Below are 20104 nucleotides of genomic sequence, written 5' to 3'. Positions count from 1 at the left end.
AGGGCATATTTGATCCTAGATACCCGAAAAGGCTTGGAGTATTAAGATTAAACTTTAGAGACATGTCAAGAAGAGCGACAAACAATCAAAACACTTTTTTCCCTATTGGTTGTGAAAAGGAAATACCAGCATTATCTGAAAAAACGACTGGTGGTATCAGCCATTACCTCGTTCGGGAAGTGTTTAGAGGCTGCTTCAATGAAAATCAAAAGACACTATGTGCATCAAGTTTTTCATAAGACGTATCTGCAATATGTGAAAAACACTGAGGGTATAATGTAAACTTTCAGGCCCATCGAAGGGAATGTTGAAAAAAATTTGGGATGCAACCAATTCCCCACTCATTTCTCTTTTAGCTGCAATATCTCCAAAGACATCTCCTTCAGGAAAGGTTTGTCTGAAACAAGGAGAAATAAATTAGGCTTTAATGGATTGTGACGTCCGATCGCCTTTTTTTGACAACAAAAGAGAGCTTTTTTATGAATGATTTTATCAGGCATTTATACCATGACTTTTAAAAACAAATAATTCCAACAAGGTTGAACATATAAAGACTCTTATTTGTGTTTTACCCCACAATATTGCTTCACATTTTTAGAATACTGAAAACTGAGTACAGGGGTTCAATTGCACGAGGGTTCAGTTACACGAAAGTTCATTTGCATGAGGGTTCGGCTGCACGTGTGTCAGCTATTCATTTACACGGGGGTCCAGTTATAAGGGGTTTAGTTAAAAAGAGTTGAGCTGCACGGTGTTTAGTTACGTGGTTTAGTTAAGTGGGGCTCAGTTGTACAAAGAATCAGCTACACGAGGGTTCGGTTACATGGGGATTTAGTTGCAAAGGGGTTCCAGTGTATGGGGGCTCAGTTGCACATAGATTCAGTTGCACGGAAGCTCAGTTGCACAGGGTTTCAGTTACACGGGGTTCAGTTGCACGGGGGTTCAGTTGCACGTGGGTTCAGTTACACGAGGGTTCAGTTAAACGCTCACCGCTATTTTCTATTTTTCAAGAGAAATAGAAGGGTAATAAGTTGTCTTTTTTCGGTTCGTACATTCCAGAAGTAAGTTTTTCATCACAGACAAATTCAAGCATTAGTTTTTTTATATTTAAATTCAGTATGACAGGAAATAAATGGCAAAATTGAAATATAACACAACATCTTATCATGAAGAATTTTTCATTGAGCGTGAGAAGCTTCTCATTTGTAAGCAGCAATAAATATCTTGATGTATAATAGATATTTTAAGTTGAAATTGTATAACTAACAGCCTTGTAGCTTGAGCAATACATAAACAAGAAAATAAATTAGTATAAAGGTGTAATTGTTGAAAAACTCAATTAAGTCTGAGGAAATCTACAAAGCTAATGTATAGCATAGTAAAGGCAAAGAAAACTATCTGCTAAACTCCCAAGACAAATTCTTAAATTAAAATTTCACTTTAGGATAGACTGTGATGATAAAGCACGGATGTGGGAGTACCTCTTCTATTCTATAAATAAAAGACACCGATTATTATACCTTAGAAGTTTGTCTCTTAACAACAGTTACCATAGAAACTCTCCAAGAGAATAAATAATAAAAACTGCAGAGTTATTGAAAGTTCTGACTTCTGTTTTGCTGTGGAAACATTACCCATTTAGTATGTAGACTTTTTCTTTCTCATTATATGAAATAACACATTTTAAGATTCAATTATTTTTACAGACTCCAAAGTTACAAATGCGATTGCAACCTTATTCTTTCTGTTAGATATATCATTCTGTCGTTTCTTTTTCCCAAAGAGCCCTAAAATTATCCTACAAATGTCAAGAAAAAGAGGGGCCCAATGTTAAAGTTTTTGAAAAAGTTGTACCCTATTTCCAAGAATTCTTTCAAATGCGACATTTGGCTTTAATTCTTCTTTGCTTCTGACAATTTGGTTTGCCCCTGTTTCAAATTAATGTTGGAGCATTTGTTTCTACGGTCAGCGAGATTGGACTTGAGATAATTTCCTGTTTATGAGCTAGGCAAAAATGTACCCTTGGCGTTTGCGAGCCGATAGGATCTCTAAGGATTCTTTTTTCTCAAATTGTCTTGAGCTTTTTCTCAAATTTTGGCTTCAGTCCAACACACCAGGCGGACAGTGGTTCCTCCCTCTAAGTTGCGCTTCTGTATTTTATCAGCAGCTCTTGTTTTCTAAATTAAATGATATATTCAAATGGTATTTCAACTTCCAAACTTTAAATTTCTGGTTTTCGCAAAGAAAATAAGAAAAGAACAAATTATCAGTTTCCAAGTTTTAATAGCACCCACTGTAGATGCTAAGCTAGCTGGTCCCTGGAAAAATTCTTGCCCTTAATTAAGATCAAATAAAAAACAGTTTTCTTCAACTGAAATCAAGGAGTAATATAGAAGCGAAAAAAGCATAAAATTTATTCCGTATATGACGGGGCTGCCCCCTCTTTACCTTTCACTCTTCACGATAAAGATTTTTAGTTCTTTAAAAGCTTCTTATTCTGATTCAACGGCCCCTCTATTTCAGCAGTCATTCTTAAAGAGCTGGGGTTAATACCTACATTGTAGCGTAAAGCGAGAGGTTGAGGGGGGAGGGTAGTTCCCCTAATATATAAAATAATTCCTGTTCATGTATGTTTTGATGTTGGTCCTCACTTTCAGTTGAATTTTTTTTTCGAGATCATATTCCAATTCTTACCCAGGCCTTACCAAAATGTGACGTGGACTACAGGCCCCAGAAGTTTCTGATTTTTCGCTTTTAAGTTCTATATATCAATAATTGTAAATTAATCGGTCGTGTACCACTTTTTCAGTTTTTAACTGAAGAATTAAAATGTTGCATTAGAATTAAAATTTTGGACAAAATTGGAATATTTCATAAAAATTTTCAATAGACAATAGTTCTATTGAATAGGTTATTAATAATGTCTTCATTACAAAATTTGTGGTGGGCGGATAGGGTACTGTTGTTCATATTGATAGAGATTCTGCGTAACTTTTGATCTTCTACGCGACTGAAGCCCTCGCAATATCTACGACAGGGTTCTCTGAGATTTAATAAATTCTATACACATATTTACATAGCACTGAAACATTTTATACACGTAGAACTAGCGAGTGTCTAAAAACTGAGCTGCAGGGTAGATGCGGTAAAGTGAACCAAGGCTTTTTCACTCAGGGGCGACTTTCCTAAGACAAGGTTCACCGAATGTCCGCCATGAGTTGGGTCATCTTGGATACATTGGCAACCTATTATGACAGTTTTTACTCTTATCATTCAACTCTGGATACTTATTTTCGACATTAATTTCTGAATTTGGTTTAGTCTAATAGCAAACCCGTTTTGTATTGATGCCATTTTACTATTAAATAAAAAAAAAAGTTTTTTTTAAAGGAAAGTAAGGAGCGACATTAAAACTTAAAACGAACAAAATTACTTCGTATATGAAAGGGACTGCTTCCTCATCAACACCCCGCTCTTTACGCTAAAGTTTGACTCTTTCTCTTAACTCTACTTTTTAAAACAGTAAAAAACTTTAGCGTAAAGAGCAGGGTATTGATGAGGAAGCAGCTCCTTTCATATACGAAATAATTTTTGTTCGTTTTAAGTTTTAATGTCGCTCCTTACTTTCTGTTAAAAAACTTGTTTTTTTTAATTTAATTTTTGAACGTTTTTGAATCAATGCATGTTTTGATTTCGGCTCTCCGCATATGAGTAATTAAAACGAAATTTGCATATTTATTTTTTTGGCTAAATGGCTTTCTCATAGTTTTGATTGAATGATTTTGAGAAAAAAAGGAGGGGGAGAGGAGGCCTGGTTGCCCTCCGATTTTTTTGGTTAATTAGAAAGGCAACTAGAACTTTTAATTTTTACGAATCTTTTTATTAGTAAAAGATACACGTAACTTACAAATTAGCTTACGTTACAAACTTCTGTATTCCCACTTTTTTTTATTACGTATATGAAGGGATTCACCCCCTCGTCAGTACCTCGCTCTTTACACTAAAGCTTAAATTTTGTCCCAATTTCTTAAGAATGACCCCCGAATCACAAAAGCCGTAGAATAAATAGTTAAAATTACTAAAAAAGCTTTAGCGTAAAGAGCGAGGTATTAGGAGGAGGTGAGCCCAACACATGGGTAATAATTCCTCTTGGTTTTAAGTTTTAACGCTTCTCCTTACTTTCAGTTGAAAAAACTTTTTCATATTTTTTTTTTTTAATAATGCTAGAGAATCCTGCGCTCCGTTCATGGAACTTTTCTTCCCCCATGAGAAATTCCTCCAAGGAAATTTTCCTCAAATATCCCCCTCTTCTCACCCCCAACCTAAAAATCCCCCAGAAAACGTCTGGACACTTCCTAACAACCATTACTATACGTAAGCTCAGGTCAAAGTTTGTAACTTGTGGCCCCTCCCACGGGGACTGTGGGGGAGTAAGTCGTCCCCAAAGACATAGTTATAGGGTTTTTTGACTACGTTGAATAAAATGGCTATCTCAGAGTTTTGATCCGGTGACTTTGGGAAAATAATTGGCGTGGGAGGGGGCCTAGGTGCCCTCCAATTTTTTTGGTCACTTGAAAAGGGCACTAGAACTTTTCATTTCCGTTAGAATGAGCCCTCTCGCAAGATTTTAGGACCAATGGGTCGATACGATCACCCCTGGGAAAAAAAACAACCAACAAATAAACACGCATCCGTGATCTGCCTTCTGGCAAAAAATACACAATTCCACATTTTTCTAGATAGGAGCTTGAAACCTCTACAATAGGGTTCTCTGCTACGCTGAATCTGATGGTGTGATGTTCGTTAAGATTCTATGACTTTTAGGTGTTGTTTCCCCCTATTTTTTAGAATGAGGCAAATTTTCTCAGGCTTGTAACTTTTGATGGGTAAGATTAAACTTGATGAAACGTACATATTTAAAATCAGCGTTAAAATGCAATTCTTTTGATGTAGCTATTGGTATCAAAGTTCCGTTTTTTAGAGTTTCAGTAACTATTGAGCCAGGTCGCTTCTTATACAGTTCGTTACCACGAACTGTTTGAAAAAGAAATATTGAAATTTCAGTTTTATGCCTCTATAGTAAAAAGTCTGCTACAGCTCCATTGGTTTGTTTTGTGATGAGCGTTCGCAAGCCAATCACATTATATTATGACCTGTTTGAATTCAGTATGGGATTAATTTCTTTGGGTTAAGTTTTGGCGGGCTGAATTCCGGTTGAGAAAATATTTCTGATATCGATTTTCTGTGAGTTGACTCTTTAGACAGTTCAGAGTTTATTTATTGAACAATAAATTTACACAAAATAAACCAAAAAGGAAAATCGCACCTCTTCCCGAAAGGCTCCCTGGCCAGGAAAACGGGGAAAAAGAAGAAAAATGAACATAAATAAATCGTAAAATGATCCATAGCCTATAATTCACTGATAAAATTTAGGACCTTAGTAGTTACGGAGTTTTGGTTTTAAGGAAAGCCATAAAGGGTGTACTATTGCAGCCACTAACCCCTCATGACGTTATTACGCGCACCTGGGTCTTACAAAATAACTAAAGTGTACTTTCTTATTATGTAATGGTATAGTACATCTGATTGTTAAGTAATCAGATTTGAGAAATCAAGCTTATGTTGAATATTTAAATAGTGGATGTGCCATTAAAATGGAAAATTTCAAAATAATACGTAACAAAGTAAACTCTATGAGAAGAAAGGCTAAAAAAGAATACTTTGCCAACCAATTGAGTTTAAATAAGGATAATATTAAAAGAATTTGGAAAGTTATTAATGACCTATTGGGAGGGGAGGAAGAAGCTCCACCTAATTCGCTACTGATTCAAGGTGAATTTGTTAATGATGAAATAAGTATCACGACCAAATTTGCTGAGTTTTTTTCAAGTGTTGGGCAAAACGTAGAGGAGCAAGGGTTGATGAACTTTAATAATGATTTAATGAAAGATGAATTTGTGGATGATAGAGGAATTGGAAATGAAATTGAATTTCAGCCTTGTACTGGAGATGAAATTCTAAAGGTTGTGAAAACAATCAAATCGAATTCAGCAGGGATTGATGGCATTAATCTGAAATCTTTTAAGTCAGTGATGTGTTATTTAATGCCATGTCTAGTCCATATCATCAATCTTTCCCTCCAAACCGGTATATTCCCTGATGCGCTTAAAAGGGCAAAAGTAATACCCCTTCACAAAGGTGGCTCTAAGCTAAAAATTGGAAATAGACCCATATCAATCCTACCCTTGTTTTCGAAAATATTTGAAAAAATTGTGCATAAAAGGCTTTATGATCACCATATGAAAACGGGGATGTTAAGTGAAAACCAGTTTAGTTTTAGGAAAGGTCGCTCGACGTCGGATGCCGTGCATTCCCTTTGTGATACTGTAAATAAATGCTTTGAACGTGGTGAAATCCTTTTGACCGTTTTCATCGATTTTAGAAAAGCATTTGATACAGTGGATTTTAATATACTACTCAAACGTCTACAATCAATTGGAGTTCGTGGTAATTATTTAAAGTGGTTTAATAGTTTTTTAAGTGGTAGATCTATTCAAGTTGTATTAAATGATGTGTTTTTTTCTCCTTTTCAAGTGAGGTGTGGTGTACCTCAGGGGTCTGTTTTGGGACCACTTCTGTACCTTGTGTATGTTGATTCAATGCGTTTCCACTTACTTGAGTGTTGTATTACGACTTTTTACAGCTTTGACTATGTCTAGTCAATCTGTCGATGATTTGTTGTTGAAAGTTAAAAGGGTATTAAAGGCATTTTTTGTATTTACAAGTTTGAGCCTTTTGTCAGTAAACGTTAATAAAACTAATTTTATGATTTATAGGAGAGTTGGTAAGCCTCCATGTGTTGATAAAAAGATATTTTTTAACGGCAGGCCTCTGTCACAACTGCATGAAGTGCGTTATTTTGGGTTCCAGCTTGATTGTAATGTATCTTGGAAGAACCATAGTGATCTTGTTGCAGCTAAAGTTGCTAGGGGTTTGGGAATTTTGCGTCAATTAAAGCATGTTTTACCATTACCAGTTCTTTTATTATTATACCACACCGTTGTTGCGCCTTATATTTCTTATGGTTGTGTCCATTGGTCAAGTAATTTCTATGCAAATTTTAAAAGAGTGCAGATCCTACAAAATAAAACAGTACGTCTTCTTGGTAATTATTTAGAAAATGTGAATGATACCGCGTCATGTTTTATGAAATTACGAGTGTTTAACATTGGTCAGATTCGAGATTATCAAGCTGCTGTTTTTGCGTATCGATCTTGCAATGATGTATGTCCTCCAGTTCTTACCAGTTTTTTTCGAGTAAATCGTTCACTCCATGGGTATGAGACTAGAGAGGCAGATAATTTTATTGTTGAGTACCGAGACACCACACGTGCAGCTTTCGGAATTAGGTATTTAGCTCCGGCTATTTGGAATGATATCCCAGCTGGCATTAGGGAGGCGGAACATATTGGGTTGTTTAAAGTAAATTTAAAAAAAACATTTATTGGAAGTGGGGAGATAATTCTTTTTTTCTTTTTCTTCTTTTTTTTTTTAATTATTGTTAGCCTTTATTTATTTATATTCTGGTATTAAGGAGTAATTGAGTGAGAGTGTTTTGTCCTTCTTTAGTTTCCGTTTTTTTTAGTTTTCGTTTTTTTTCTTATTAAATTAGGTTGAGAATCAGAGGATTGCAGCCGTCCAACATCAGGTTCTTTGAGCCTTCCCCAGGGCGGTTGTGTGTATTTATAGTTTTTGTAATTAGTAGTTAATAAAAAGAGTTCTTCTTCTTAAAAAAAAATAGGGGCTTGTTTGTTTATTTATGCAAATTTTTTCTTCGGATTTATTTGGTTGTTACGTAATAGGATTCGTTAGAGTTCAGGTTCCGCTAGTCCAGTGGGGTAAAAAACTCGGGGCTGTAAAAATTGATAATGGTTCAATGTTTACATGTGGAGGTGACGTAATCTCATGTGACTTGTTTTGGTTTCGGAGAAATCTTGTAATCGAGCAAAAAATAGTTTTGAAGGTCAGCGAAACGTGAGTTGTTAGACCCTACAGTTCACTCGCCCCACTATTGAAGAAAAGCTCAGTGTGTCAACATTGAGAATATTATTCTTGGCATGTCCTTTAGCAAAGGATGCTTTTACTCTCTCTAACCCTAGAATGGGACGAGATGTTTGCAAGATATGTAATATCATTGAGCGAATTCAAGCTGGAAGAAAATTTATGCTTTGTGGCAAAAGTGAATATGATACATATAAAAAGATTACAGGACGGATTAAATGCATTAGTGAAATATAGTGAAGAAAACGATCTGAATCAATCTATAAAAAAAGTGAGTTTGTTACATTTGTTGTCGAATATTTTACTAGCGAGAAAAAATCTTTCATTCTCTGTTAGTCTATAATTGGTAGTGAGAGTGTCAGGATTAAAAATAGCTGGATTTGAGAAATAAAAATTATACGGAATCTGAGGTCCAAGAGTTATTTCTTCAAAGGAAAACATTTTCTCCAAGAATGCTTAATGATATAATGAAAAATGTTTCTTCGTCTATTGTCAGTGAGTCAGTTTCTTTTTGGAAGTGAGAAAGTCAACGGTGAAAAAATGTTTTACACATTACCATTATGTTTATAGACATTGGGCAGCTGGACATCCTCTGAGAATGTTTCAGTTTATTTTTAAAGAGACTGGTATCGTCGTGGTTTTTCACTGTTTTGGAAGGAAGAACCCGGTCTACACTTCAAATGCTGGAATAACAAGAGAGTATGGTTTTTATGTCACAGTCGCTGTGAAGATACTAACTACTATAATTATAAACCTACTGACTTTTATTTGTCTGTCACAGAAAGTGATTTTTTTATGAGAATGTCGTGTGTAAAATTTCGTCAAGTAAGCAAATTGAAACACGTGAATTTCATAATACGGAACAAAATAGTATTATTGAATTTACCAGGAGATATAATAAAATTGAGGTTACATTATATAGTAGAAATTGTGACCCTGACTTAGCATGCCAAGTTGAGTACAAGCTGAATACCGATGAGCTGCCTCCACTTATCATTACCGAAGTTTATTTATACGTGGAAAAAGGAATCTAATAAATTCACAAACGTTTTTAAAGCATTTCACTCTTACGGCACTGAAATCTATATTATACAGGTAGGAAAGGGAATTTTCAACTAGAAAGTCGTTATATCGAGGATTTTGTTCATAAATGCTAAGAAATTTACTGTGATTATGTCTCTGATATCGAGAAATAAAATATATTATTGCATAAAAACCAAAGTTTTTGGTCGATAAATCTTGCAATCGCTTCTGATTTTGAATAACAGATTTTTCACTTCGCTCAAGAGAGTTTTTGATGTTAGGCGTGTAGAATGCAAACTGTAGGCCAAGGGGGTTGAAAAATTGAATAATTCTGCACTGTTTACAACATTCACAGCCAATGTCCTGTGGTTACAGCTGATGGATCGTCCTTAACACTGGTGAGGGTATTGGTAACCCTTTGAATATGCTCAAGGATATCCGAACGAAAGCAATTGGATTTGCATTTGGACACGTATGGGTCCAGCTAGAATACATTTATTATTTTATTTGTGTTTTCTAATTCTCCTAAATCTTTCAAATTGGTTAAGCGAGATTAATGCTATACTCACCTCCAACAGTTGGGCAAATGTACACTTTAAACCTGCTGTATCTGTTCGGAGAATGCTCATATCTTGAGTACCAGACAAATTCAATACAACGATTCCTTGATTTTTTGCAAACATTTCATCGGTTTTGCTATTGTCAAGTAGTTTTTGAATCTTGATCTATGGATTGCAATGTCAATTCATATAGTGTCCTCTAGGATTTATCAAAGGATAAATTGTAGAGTGGAATTCCATTTACTTTACATATAAGAGATAAAAGCCCAAATATTTGCTTTTCAGGCTTTATCGTGATGTTTCCACTTTTTTTTAAAGAAAATTGACACCCTTTTTTAGTAGCTTGATAATCTTACTTAATAGTTCGTCAATCTTCGAGTAAAAGTGGCCATCTGTTAGTGCCATAATAATGCTTCAATAAGCTTCCTCATTTCACTTTCCTAGAAAATGAATTCAATCTATAGAATAAGAGATTTTCACTATCTCAATTCACAGATAACAATTCACACAGCCCTTCGGTGGAGTAGATTAATCCTCTATTTTTTTTCTTATAGAATCCTCTATTCTTTTAATTGTTCAATCCTCTTTTCCGAATCCAGATTTATATTATTCCCTTACAGAAAAACTGGTTTTGTATCAAGTCCGTAAATCAAGAGCCGTAGGAAGGTCAGTTGCCATTTATCTTTGAGTCCCATATATAGCATAAATAATCACGTACTGTAGTTTAAGTTAATTCAACTTTTAATCTCTTAGTTCTCTAGTCATTACGATTGAAAATCCTTGTTCCATTATGATTCAAACAAGGAGCAGAAAGCCTGCCTTTTGACAAAAAAATTGGGGGTTTTAAGGACAGGGAATATTGGATGGGCCAAGTATTCACTTTGTGGTTTCAGTAACTTGCATCAAAAATCCTTACTTGTTTTCGCTTCAAATAAAGGGCAGCATTCGAGCCTTTCTGCCAAAAAATGACAAAGAGAGGGAGATGGGGCGTTAGAGGTTCCATCACCCCAGACTTTACCGCCAATCATCTTGATGATAAAATCCTTGCATGATTCTCGTAAAAAAGGTGTAACGTACCTATCTTCTTGGTATAAAACTGGAAGAGGGGTGAGGGAGTGTTTTTGGGAGGTTCAAATAGGGTACAAAACGCCTACTTCTCGAAAAAAAGTACTTCTAAAAGTACTTCTACTCCTCTAAAAGAAGGAGATACCACAGGCCCATTTTGACTCTCTAATTATACAAAACGAAAATGCTTGCGTGATTTAGGTTCAAAAATGTATGGCATGCCCACCTTTTTGCTAAGAACTTGAGATAGGTTGGGCAAGGAGGGGGAGGGAAATAAAGGAGAGGGAAAAGACCCCATTTTTGCCTCCAAATTGGTCTTGCCACGAATCTGGTCGCTTTTGAACATGTTCATTAGCCAAGTTTTTTGTGTATATCACAACAAAAAACTTGTAAGGCCCTCAGTATTGCAATTATCAAAAATATGTATCGGTCAAACTCAAAAACCTGATGTGCGTAACGCATGTACATTCATCAACCATTCAAGGTGCATCAGCCAGCATTAAATTAAGTTATAACCTACCTCTCGTGATTCAAAAAATTGAATTTCTTGCCTTACGACAACTTTCAACTATTACTGATAAGAAAGGAGCAATTTTAGGACTATGAAAGTTTAGATGGCATATTTTATACTATTTCTCTGCGTCAGTCCCCAACGCAAAAATCAAAGAACAAATTCAACAAAATCGCAAAGAAAACGGCTAGTAGATGTAAGCACTTTCAGACCCATGGAAAAATACTCTTTTTGAGATTTCTAATATTTTCCATTTTTTTGTTCTTAGAGAGTATTTTTGCAATGAGACTAGGGAACCATTGAGCATCTTATTAAGCACTTTAGGTTGCATCTTCTATCTGGTTGCATACTTGCCTGAGCGAAGCACACGACCTGAAAAAAAAAGGTTGGTGGAGAAACAGCAGTCAAGGGGATAGTACTTTCATGACGCCCATAGTGTGTGTAATATTGGAGAAACTAGTCCCGCAAGACGTTATTGCGCGGATCTGGGTCTTACATAATTCTATAGTGCACCTGTAATGGTAAAGTACACCTATTTCCTCACGTAACATTCCATTGGGGCTCCTAGCAACCATTTCCGCCTGAGAGCCCAACATCCAATTCCGGAAGTGTCCCTATGAATCAATTGCAACGGAGGCCCTAGCAACCAATTCCAACGGGCCCCTTAGCAGTCAATTGTAACGGGGACCCTAGCAGCCAATTCCAAAGAGGGCTTTAGCAATCAATTCCAAGGGGGAGGCGCTTGTCAAATGGTCCAGGCATCTAGAGCACAGTACCATTGGGGAAGATCTCTGTCAAATCCTAGGCGGAAAAAATTGGAATATAAAGGTTCCCTGAGGAAAAAATCTTGAAGAAAATGTCTCAAAGAAAAACAAATATTGGAGAAAATGGGATCTCGAAGAAAAAAAGGAAAGAAAAATCTTGAAGGAAACTAAACATCTTTAAAATTTATGTAACATTCCACGTATGTGCTGTCATTACTTAGTGGTCATGTTTACGTGGCCATTAAGTAACAGTGATGTGTGCGCGGCCATTATGTAACACTCAAGTGTGTGCCGTCCTCAGTTGCAAACGAAGGTTCTCCACGGGGCCCTGAACTCTAAAAGGTCACGTGAAATTAAATTATTCTCAATTGCAACCGAGGGTTGTCAACTTGACTAGCGCCCCTGCCCCGTTTGTATTGGTTGTTAGGGCCCCCATTGGTATTGACTGGTAGGGGGCCCCGTTAGAATTGGATGCTAGGGTCCCTGTTGGAATTGGTTCCTAAAGCCCCTTGCTGGAATTGAATACTAGGGGACTCCGTTGGAATTGGATGCTAGGGCCCTTGGTGGAATTAGTTACTAGGGGCCCAGTTAGGATTGCTTTCTAGCCCCCCCTCCATTGGAACTGGATGTTAGGGGCCCGGGGAAATTTCTCGTTGTCACGTAACAAAACAGGTGTACTCTACCGATACAGGTGTACTATAGTATTACGTAAGACCTAGATGCGCTTAAAACCATTTTGACGGGCTAGTAGCTCCGTAGTAATCCCCTATGGGTGTCTTGAAGTACTCTCCCCTTTACTACTAGAAACTTCAGATAATCTTCTCTGACATGAACTATAAATTTCTTGTTTAGCTAACACACTCTAAGTTCTGGCTCAAGAAAAAAAAAACCGTTTTTGATCCCATACAAGAATCATATGAAAATTTCGAAAATTTGATTTGTATTCATGAATCTGGCGGTAGGTCCATGCCTTAGGGAAAAATTATAAAGGTTAAACCTTTGTCGCTGTCTCATATTAAAGTGAAATTGGTTGCATTGCTCATGCCATACAAATTATCTGCAAATCACACAGAAAAGTTATTTTTTACAATCTTTGGTTTCAGTGCGGTTAGTTTTTAAGAAAAGGAAATCTAACAGTTAAGCAAGCCGAAGGAGATAAAACTTGAGAAAAAGTCTATTCTGATCAGACGAAAAAATTCAGTGCGTACGCAATAGTATGTTTAACACTGGAGGCATTTTTAGGGCCCAGTGTGAAAGTCATATTAGATCAGCAATGTGGAAAGTCAAATTGAGATCGCGAAATTCAAATTGGTGAGAATCAAATTCCCATCCACTTTTCGGGTCCTGTGGTGGCACAGTGGGTTTGACCTTAGCTTGGTAATATGGGACCCAGAGATCGAATCATGCTGTAGTAATGCACTGCAGGGCCGACGCAGGGACCTGAGTAGTCAAGAAGCATCGTTAATCTGATACATCCACTTTTCGGTGTTTCAAAAAATATTCCACCGACTTATTGCTTTTCTCCCCACAGGATGAAGAAACCAGAAAGAGATAATGCTGAGTGGCAAGAATATGACGTCAGAAGTAAAGAATCGCTTGTGAAGTTGAAACGACTTACGAAAGATGGTATCAGTCAGGTAAGTTGTATTTGTTTATTACCTACAGTAAACTGATAAAGAACAAACAAAGTTTGGTAAAGCTTTACCACAAGAGCAAGTCTTACCAAAAATATTTACACGCAACATAGTTACCTTAAAAACTAAAATAATAACCATGAACAATACAAATTTCTGCACACTTCAGATAGAGAGGTCTGATGTTCGAGCTTGAATGTATTTATTTTCAAGCAAAGAGACTGTCGATATCCCAAAAATTGTCGTGGAACAAAAGTTCAAAACAAATTAGCTAGAATAACGTCACAATTCACAGTTTTCACTATAGACAGGATTTTAGACGGATCTTCGTGATGTCCTTGAAGGAAATTCGCAGTAATCCCAATTTTATCAGCAAAGTTTAAGATTAGTAGGAGACTATCATGGCAGTAATTCAGGTCGCATTTCAATTATACTGATTGAGGGGCTCCAATCAAAATTCAAAATGAAGAAAAAAGACAAATGCGGTTAGAAGATATACAACAGTAAATATTAAAACGTTTCAATAATGGAAATGAAGAGCAACAAGGCGGGTGGTTGGTAGATATGGGTAAACGAGAATTAAAGCGTGTCCAAAATGAAAACGAAGAGCAAAGACAAGGATGGTTAGAAGATATGCGAAAACGAAAACTAGAGCGTGTCAAAAATAAAAATGAAGAGAATATAATTACTAGGGAAAAATCAGGAAAAGAAGTCCATGTATCTCGAGTTACATTGGACTCTAGCAAAGGTCAACTTGCATGTAATGTTCAAAGACGACATTTTTCACCCTGAGCCGCATTTGCCATGACTATGCATGAGTCGCAAGGAAAATCTTTTGAATTTGTCGGTGTAACAACAGGTTAAAAACAGTAGACCTTAGTTCTACTGTTTTTAACCATGGTATGTTGTACGGGCATTTTTTTTTGTGGTAAAAGACAACGTAACTGAAAAGTTCTGCTACCCCCCAAGAATGAACGACGAACATATAATGAAATGTCGAAGAAATCCCTGACAACTGCCAACAAAACGTTTTATTGTTAGAGTTATATTTCATTTTCAAAAATTAATTATACGATCAATAATTAAAATATATGTTAAAATCATTGACATTTCAGGTCTCAAAAACTATCTAAATAGGTCAGGGCTCTAACGGAAAATTCATATTTTTCCCAACGTGGTTGTAACTAACCTGTGGTGATGTTATCACATCAAGAAGAGGTGACATCATGACATCAAGAAAAGGCTCAAACTGCCTGGGGTTAAAAGACAAGCGACAAAAAGAATCCATACATAGAAGCCTTCCACATGCCGAGTGCTGGGGCCCGGTGACCTCGTCTTTGGGCGGGATCCATAACAAAAACTGGGGCACCCTCACCAGAAGGCCGTAAATACAGGTGGAGGAGGCAGAAGGCCCCACAAATTTGCATTCATTAGGGCCCATCCGTGTGTGCACACGTCCCCTGAGTTACAAACCTTCTCTCAGTAAAGGACTAAATTGTATGGTGAAACAGAGCAACGTTGTGGGAGGATCCTTTACAGAAGGACAACTGCGCTAAGGTATAAGAACCAGATCTAAGAACAACAGGCTCTGTAGACGGTTGCCTTGACCCTTTAAGGGTACCCACAAGATTGGGGACCATGCGGTCAACTCTATTCCTACTTGAGGAGTAATGCCCCTCAAGGAAATTATAGCCTATTAAACGACACAGAATTCGCATGGGATAGTGATTAATGGACAATTCTTATGGACTTGGTTTGTTTTTGGCTGGCGTTTTTGGGGTGAAAAGCCACTTCCTAGCTGATTTTTCAAGTATGGGTTGCCTCCCCGTAGCAGCATAATATTTGTAGACGTGATAACAGAATGAGTCAGAGGTTTGTCCCCGTCCTACACTGGTATCCGGGACTATTACTTTTCTTGAGGCTAAAATAATTTCAATGATTGAAAGAATGTGAAAATTGCAACTTAGAATGTTACAACGTTAAACAATAGCTATTGTATCGACATTTTAATTGACGATTTCAGGTAATTCGAACTGAACTTATTAAGAATTTCAGAACCTCATATCCCTGGGGTAGGAAGCAAATTTGATGATTTAGAATTTATTTCCTTAGGCAGGAAGGAAGGGGGAACAGAGACAGGGATCAGGGCTCACAATGAATAAGGAAGCTGCTAAGTCTTGTTTAGACTAGGAAGGTATTAATGATAGAATACTAATCGCTCGTTGTATGATTAAAAAGTGCAGGGTATCTGTTATAGAAGTATATATCCCTGTAGGACCGACTACTGAAATATTTGTGACTCAAAAAGAAAACAGTATTGGCTATAGATTATTGAAATTTTATAGGTATAACAATCTAGTAATAACCAATAAGGTATTTGGTATAAGACGACCCATAAGTTAACATTGTATTCACGTGATGGTAAGACAATTAACCTATATATAATTGACATATAATTAACTATATATAATTAACCCAATATAATTGTAAACCAAAGATTGGCAGGATCAGTACAAGATACTAGGATATATAGAAGTGTTGCTATTAAAAGTAAAGATCACCATCTAGTAGTGTTTAGGGTTAATTTAAGGCTAAAATTTCGGAAAAGTAACTACCTTCCAGAAAGTTATAACGTTGGTAGACTTCTGAAGTAGGATTTAAAACAAAATTTCTAGGAACAGTTGAATACTAAACTGGAGAGTTTAAAATTTGACAAAGTATTCTAGATAATGGATGGAATAATTTTTCGAAAATAATTTTTGAAGTTGCTGATGGTGTCTGAGGGATGAAAGTTAGGAACATTGTTAAGAATATTAGTGAAAAAGCCTTATGTTTCACAGAGGGGAGAAGGGGCTTGTACAAGAATTATCTGAGTCAAAGATCATGAAAATAAAAGAAATATAAACAAAGTGGTGAAATCATAAAATATGAACTTAGGAGATGTGAAGGGGAGATCATGGATAAAATTGCCAAAGATCTGGAAAATGTAGCTAGATAGCATAATAGTAAAATATTGTACTGGCATAATAATAAACTGAAAGGGAGTAGACAATCCAGACTTATCCCAGTTTGAGATACGAACAGGGCAACTATTAGTCATAAGGAAAGAACTAAAGAAAGATGGGCAGAACATTTTGAGAAGGGGCTAAACCAGGGATAGAGTTGCAGGAGAATACACAGAAGAAATAAAAAAAAACTTTTTGATACCTTGGGTGTGAAGGAAGATTAGTTTTGTGAGGGAGAATCAGTGATAGTACTAAAAGCATTACAAAATAATAAGCCCCCAGGTGCTGATAGTGTGGTAAATGTGTATCTTAAATAGGTGGCTCTAAGGTTAGAAGTAAGCTACACTGAAGATTATGAATATGATTTTTTTTTAAACGGGGAGCACCTACCAATTTTAGGGAAACCCTAATTAAACCACTACACAAGAAAGGTGATAAGAGTGAGTAGGGTAATTATAGAGACATTAACCTTGTTTCTGTAGGTAGCAAATTACTTGGTAATATGAAATTTTTTAGACTGAAATATAATATAGACACAGCTTTAGCACAAGAACAATGCGGTTTAAGGAAGGGTAGAGGATGTGTCGACCGAATTTTCAGTCTTAGGTTAATAATTGAGAATTTCCTGAGTTATCACATACCTTTAGTCCTCAGTTTATATAAATTACGAGCAAGCGCTTGATTCTGTTGATAGAAGAGCTTTAGTGAAGGTCTTATCCTTGTATGGTATACCAAACAAATAGATTACAGTGATTAGTTCCATGCAGAAGAATAACACTGCTGCAGTTAAGGTAGAAAATTAGGTTAGCAGCTGGTTTCGCATTTAATCAGAAGTTAAGCAGGGTTGTGTTCTATGCTCTTTAATACGAATCTTTTTGATCGACTTTGTCTTAAAGAGCACAGGAAAGGCAATTGGAGAACATTGATTTAAATGGGGAAGAAAAGCTTTCCTGGACCCAGATTATGCTGATGATTTAAGCATCAAGCATTCTACATTAAAGTCTTAGTAAAATGAATGAAGCCTTAGAGGTTTTGCTAGTTCAGTGTGCTAGAATAAGTTTGAAAATTAATATTAAGAAGAATAAAACACTAAGGTTAGGAATAAGTGAAGATGAAAATGTGACATTGGGTAGCGGAAAAATTGATCAAGTGGACAGCTTCACTTACCTTGGTAGTATTGTTAGTAAATACAGTGGGAGCAGCGAAGACGTTAAAAGTAGAAGAATAGAAAAGTAAGTCTCCGAACTAACTCATCACTAAAGTGATGAGAGTGGTCAAGTATTCGTCTGAAGCATCGGTGATCTGAAAAACGGACGGGGATTTGCTAGATATTTTCCAGAGAAATTGACTACGGCATATTTAGTGTATTCGGCTGACTGACCGTATTTCAAACAGTAGGCCGAACGGCAAATGTGTTTCAATCCCGCTTTCTAGGGCTGTAATGAGAGAAAGGTTGAGATGGATATGACACGTCCTGCGGATGAAGGATGAATGACTGCCGAAGATTGTCCTTTTCGGCCAACCTTGTTCGGCTAAAAGGAAAGCAGGTCGTCTGCAGATGGGGTGGAAGGATTTCGTAAAGAAATATTTAAGGGAAACGGGATCTTTCTGGGAGGGTGTAAAGAGGGACATTTTGAATAGACTGGGATGGAGGAGGAGCGTGTGTGGCTGTGTTTGATTCAGGTGGCTTGGTGATACGGCGAGTTGTTAGTAATAGTGGTAGGAGTAGTTAAAGTAGTAGCCTGCAACTGAAACAATAGTGTGAAAAGTAAGAAGAGGAGCAGTCTCGGCTCCATTCCTAAATTCTCGGGTCAATTTTTCAGGTTCTTGTTATGATTGCATGACCTTAGATAAATTACTGGGGAATTCAATGTATCTTCTTGTGCGGGAGGATGTTCCTGTTACCGCAGAATTCCATTCATAGACCCAGATCTCCGAACTTTTTAGGAGATACTCATGATGGGTACCCCCAAACCTCCTTCATTTGGAAGAATCTATTTGGAATCAGCATGCAAAATGGAAGCTGATTTGGCAGCAGCTCTTCTTATCAAGATTTTCTTTTCATATTTTCATGTAAATACAACTTGTATAAAACTTTTAACGTCGTGACCAGAAAAAACATTTTGGCATTGCTAAACCCCTTTAAAAAAATTAAGGAGTGCACAGTATTTATCCAAGGTTCAAAGTTTACTGTGAATTATTTTGGATTGGAGAGACTTCAGCTCCCTCATAATTGAACAGTTCTTGGTAAAGAACTGTAAGTAAGTAGCTACCCAGCCTGGAATTTTCATAAAAATATATACATCAAAAGAATTGACGGTTTATTTAGATTCCAAATATATACTGTTCATTAAGTTTAAAGCTACCTATCAAAATCTGTGAGCCCGAGAGCTTATTTTCAAAAAAAGGGGTGAATACTCCCAAAAGATCAATTGATCTAAATAAAAGTACTTTTTCATCAAATTCGACAAATCAGAGAACCCTACTGAAGAGGATTCAAGCTCCTACCTACAAAAATGCTGAATTTTGTGTTTTGCCTTAAAAAAGATCACGGCGCGTTATTTTTTTCTTTTTTTATTTGTTTGCTTTTTTTCCTCAGGGGTGATTTCATCCACCCAATGTTCCCAGAAGATCGGGAGTGACTTATTCAAATGAAATCGAAGTTTCTAGTTCGGTTTTGAAGTGACAAAAAAGAACGGAGGGTAACAATCCCGCCTTCCCAAGCTCCGTTCTCCCCAAAGACGTCCGATCAAAATTTTGAGATTCGTGTTTGATTCAACATAGTTGAAAGGTCGAAACATATACGTTTAGGGATGATATGACCCCCATAGTCCCGAGGGAAAGGTTTTTAAGGTACACAATTTGCCTACTGTTCATACATAGCATTTACTATTGAAAAAAATACCGATTTTTTCCCTGGATTCTCCATGGGGTAAATTTTTCGCGGGTAGGAAAGTTTTTGGGGGGAATCTTCCATGATAAATTTTACACAGGGGGAGGGTATTTCCTCACATTATTTGAAAAATGGACATAAATTAAACAAAAGAGAACAAGTTAGTTCATCATAAAGCAAGGAGCAACATTAAAAATCAATACGGACAAAATTATTCTGCGTTTGAGGGGGAATACCCTTCCTTCCCTCACTCTTTACGCCAGAGTTTGACTTTTTGTGACAGTTTTTCAAGACAAAATGCTTAAACACAAGAACCGTTGAATTTGAATGAGAAGTATTTCTAAAGAAATATGAGACTTTGGTGTAAAGAGCGAGGAGTATATCCCACATATACAGAATGATCTCTGTCGTTTTTAAGTTTTAATGTTGCTCCTTCAGATGACAAAACTTGTTCTTTTATTTAATTTAGATTAAAACCAAATATGGTAGGCCTGTTAAAATACACAGAATGTAATCAAGAAAAATTCAAATTTAAGTGAATAGCAACATTAAAGCCCAAACCAGCAGAAACCGTTTTGCCATAAGAGA

At 36.5% G+C, this 20104-nt stretch overlaps 2 protein-coding genes across 4 annotated transcripts in view; one reads left to right on the top strand and one right to left on the bottom strand.

The window, feature by feature from the left end:
* Window positions 1-378: 378 nt before the first annotated feature.
* The window catches only part of LOC136031897 (neurofilament light polypeptide-like), a 162572-nt gene continuing 142846 nt past the window's right edge, over window positions 379-20104 (bottom strand). The window contains exon 10 of one of the 3 annotated variants that reach the window (XM_065711884.1): window positions 379-397. In XM_065711884.1, the coding sequence (XP_065567956.1) occupies window position 397 (1 nt within the window). In that variant the 3' untranslated portion in view covers window positions 379-396. Of the gene's footprint in view, window positions 398-8994; window positions 10085-11327; window positions 11593-20104 lie in introns of those variants that run through there. The other 2 variants (XM_065711880.1, XM_065711878.1) reach the window with 2 other exon arrangements.
* LOC136031896 (dynein regulatory complex protein 1-like) overlaps window positions 1556-20104 on the top strand; it is a 46059-nt gene continuing 27510 nt past the window's right edge. Inside the window, exons 1-2 of the mRNA XM_065711874.1 lie at window positions 1556-1641; window positions 13516-13621. Coding sequence (XP_065567946.1) covers window positions 13517-13621 — 105 coding nt within the window. The 5' untranslated portion in view covers window positions 1556-1641; window position 13516. The remainder of the gene's footprint in view (window positions 1642-13515; window positions 13622-20104) is intronic.

Source organism: Artemia franciscana, chromosome 10, assembly GCF_032884065.1.
Source record: "Artemia franciscana chromosome 10, ASM3288406v1, whole genome shotgun sequence".
Classification (NCBI taxonomy): Eukaryota; Metazoa; Arthropoda; class Branchiopoda; order Anostraca; family Artemiidae; genus Artemia; species Artemia franciscana.
The sequence above is the reverse complement of the archived record's forward strand: the minus strand, read 5'-3'. Positions and strand labels throughout refer to the sequence as shown.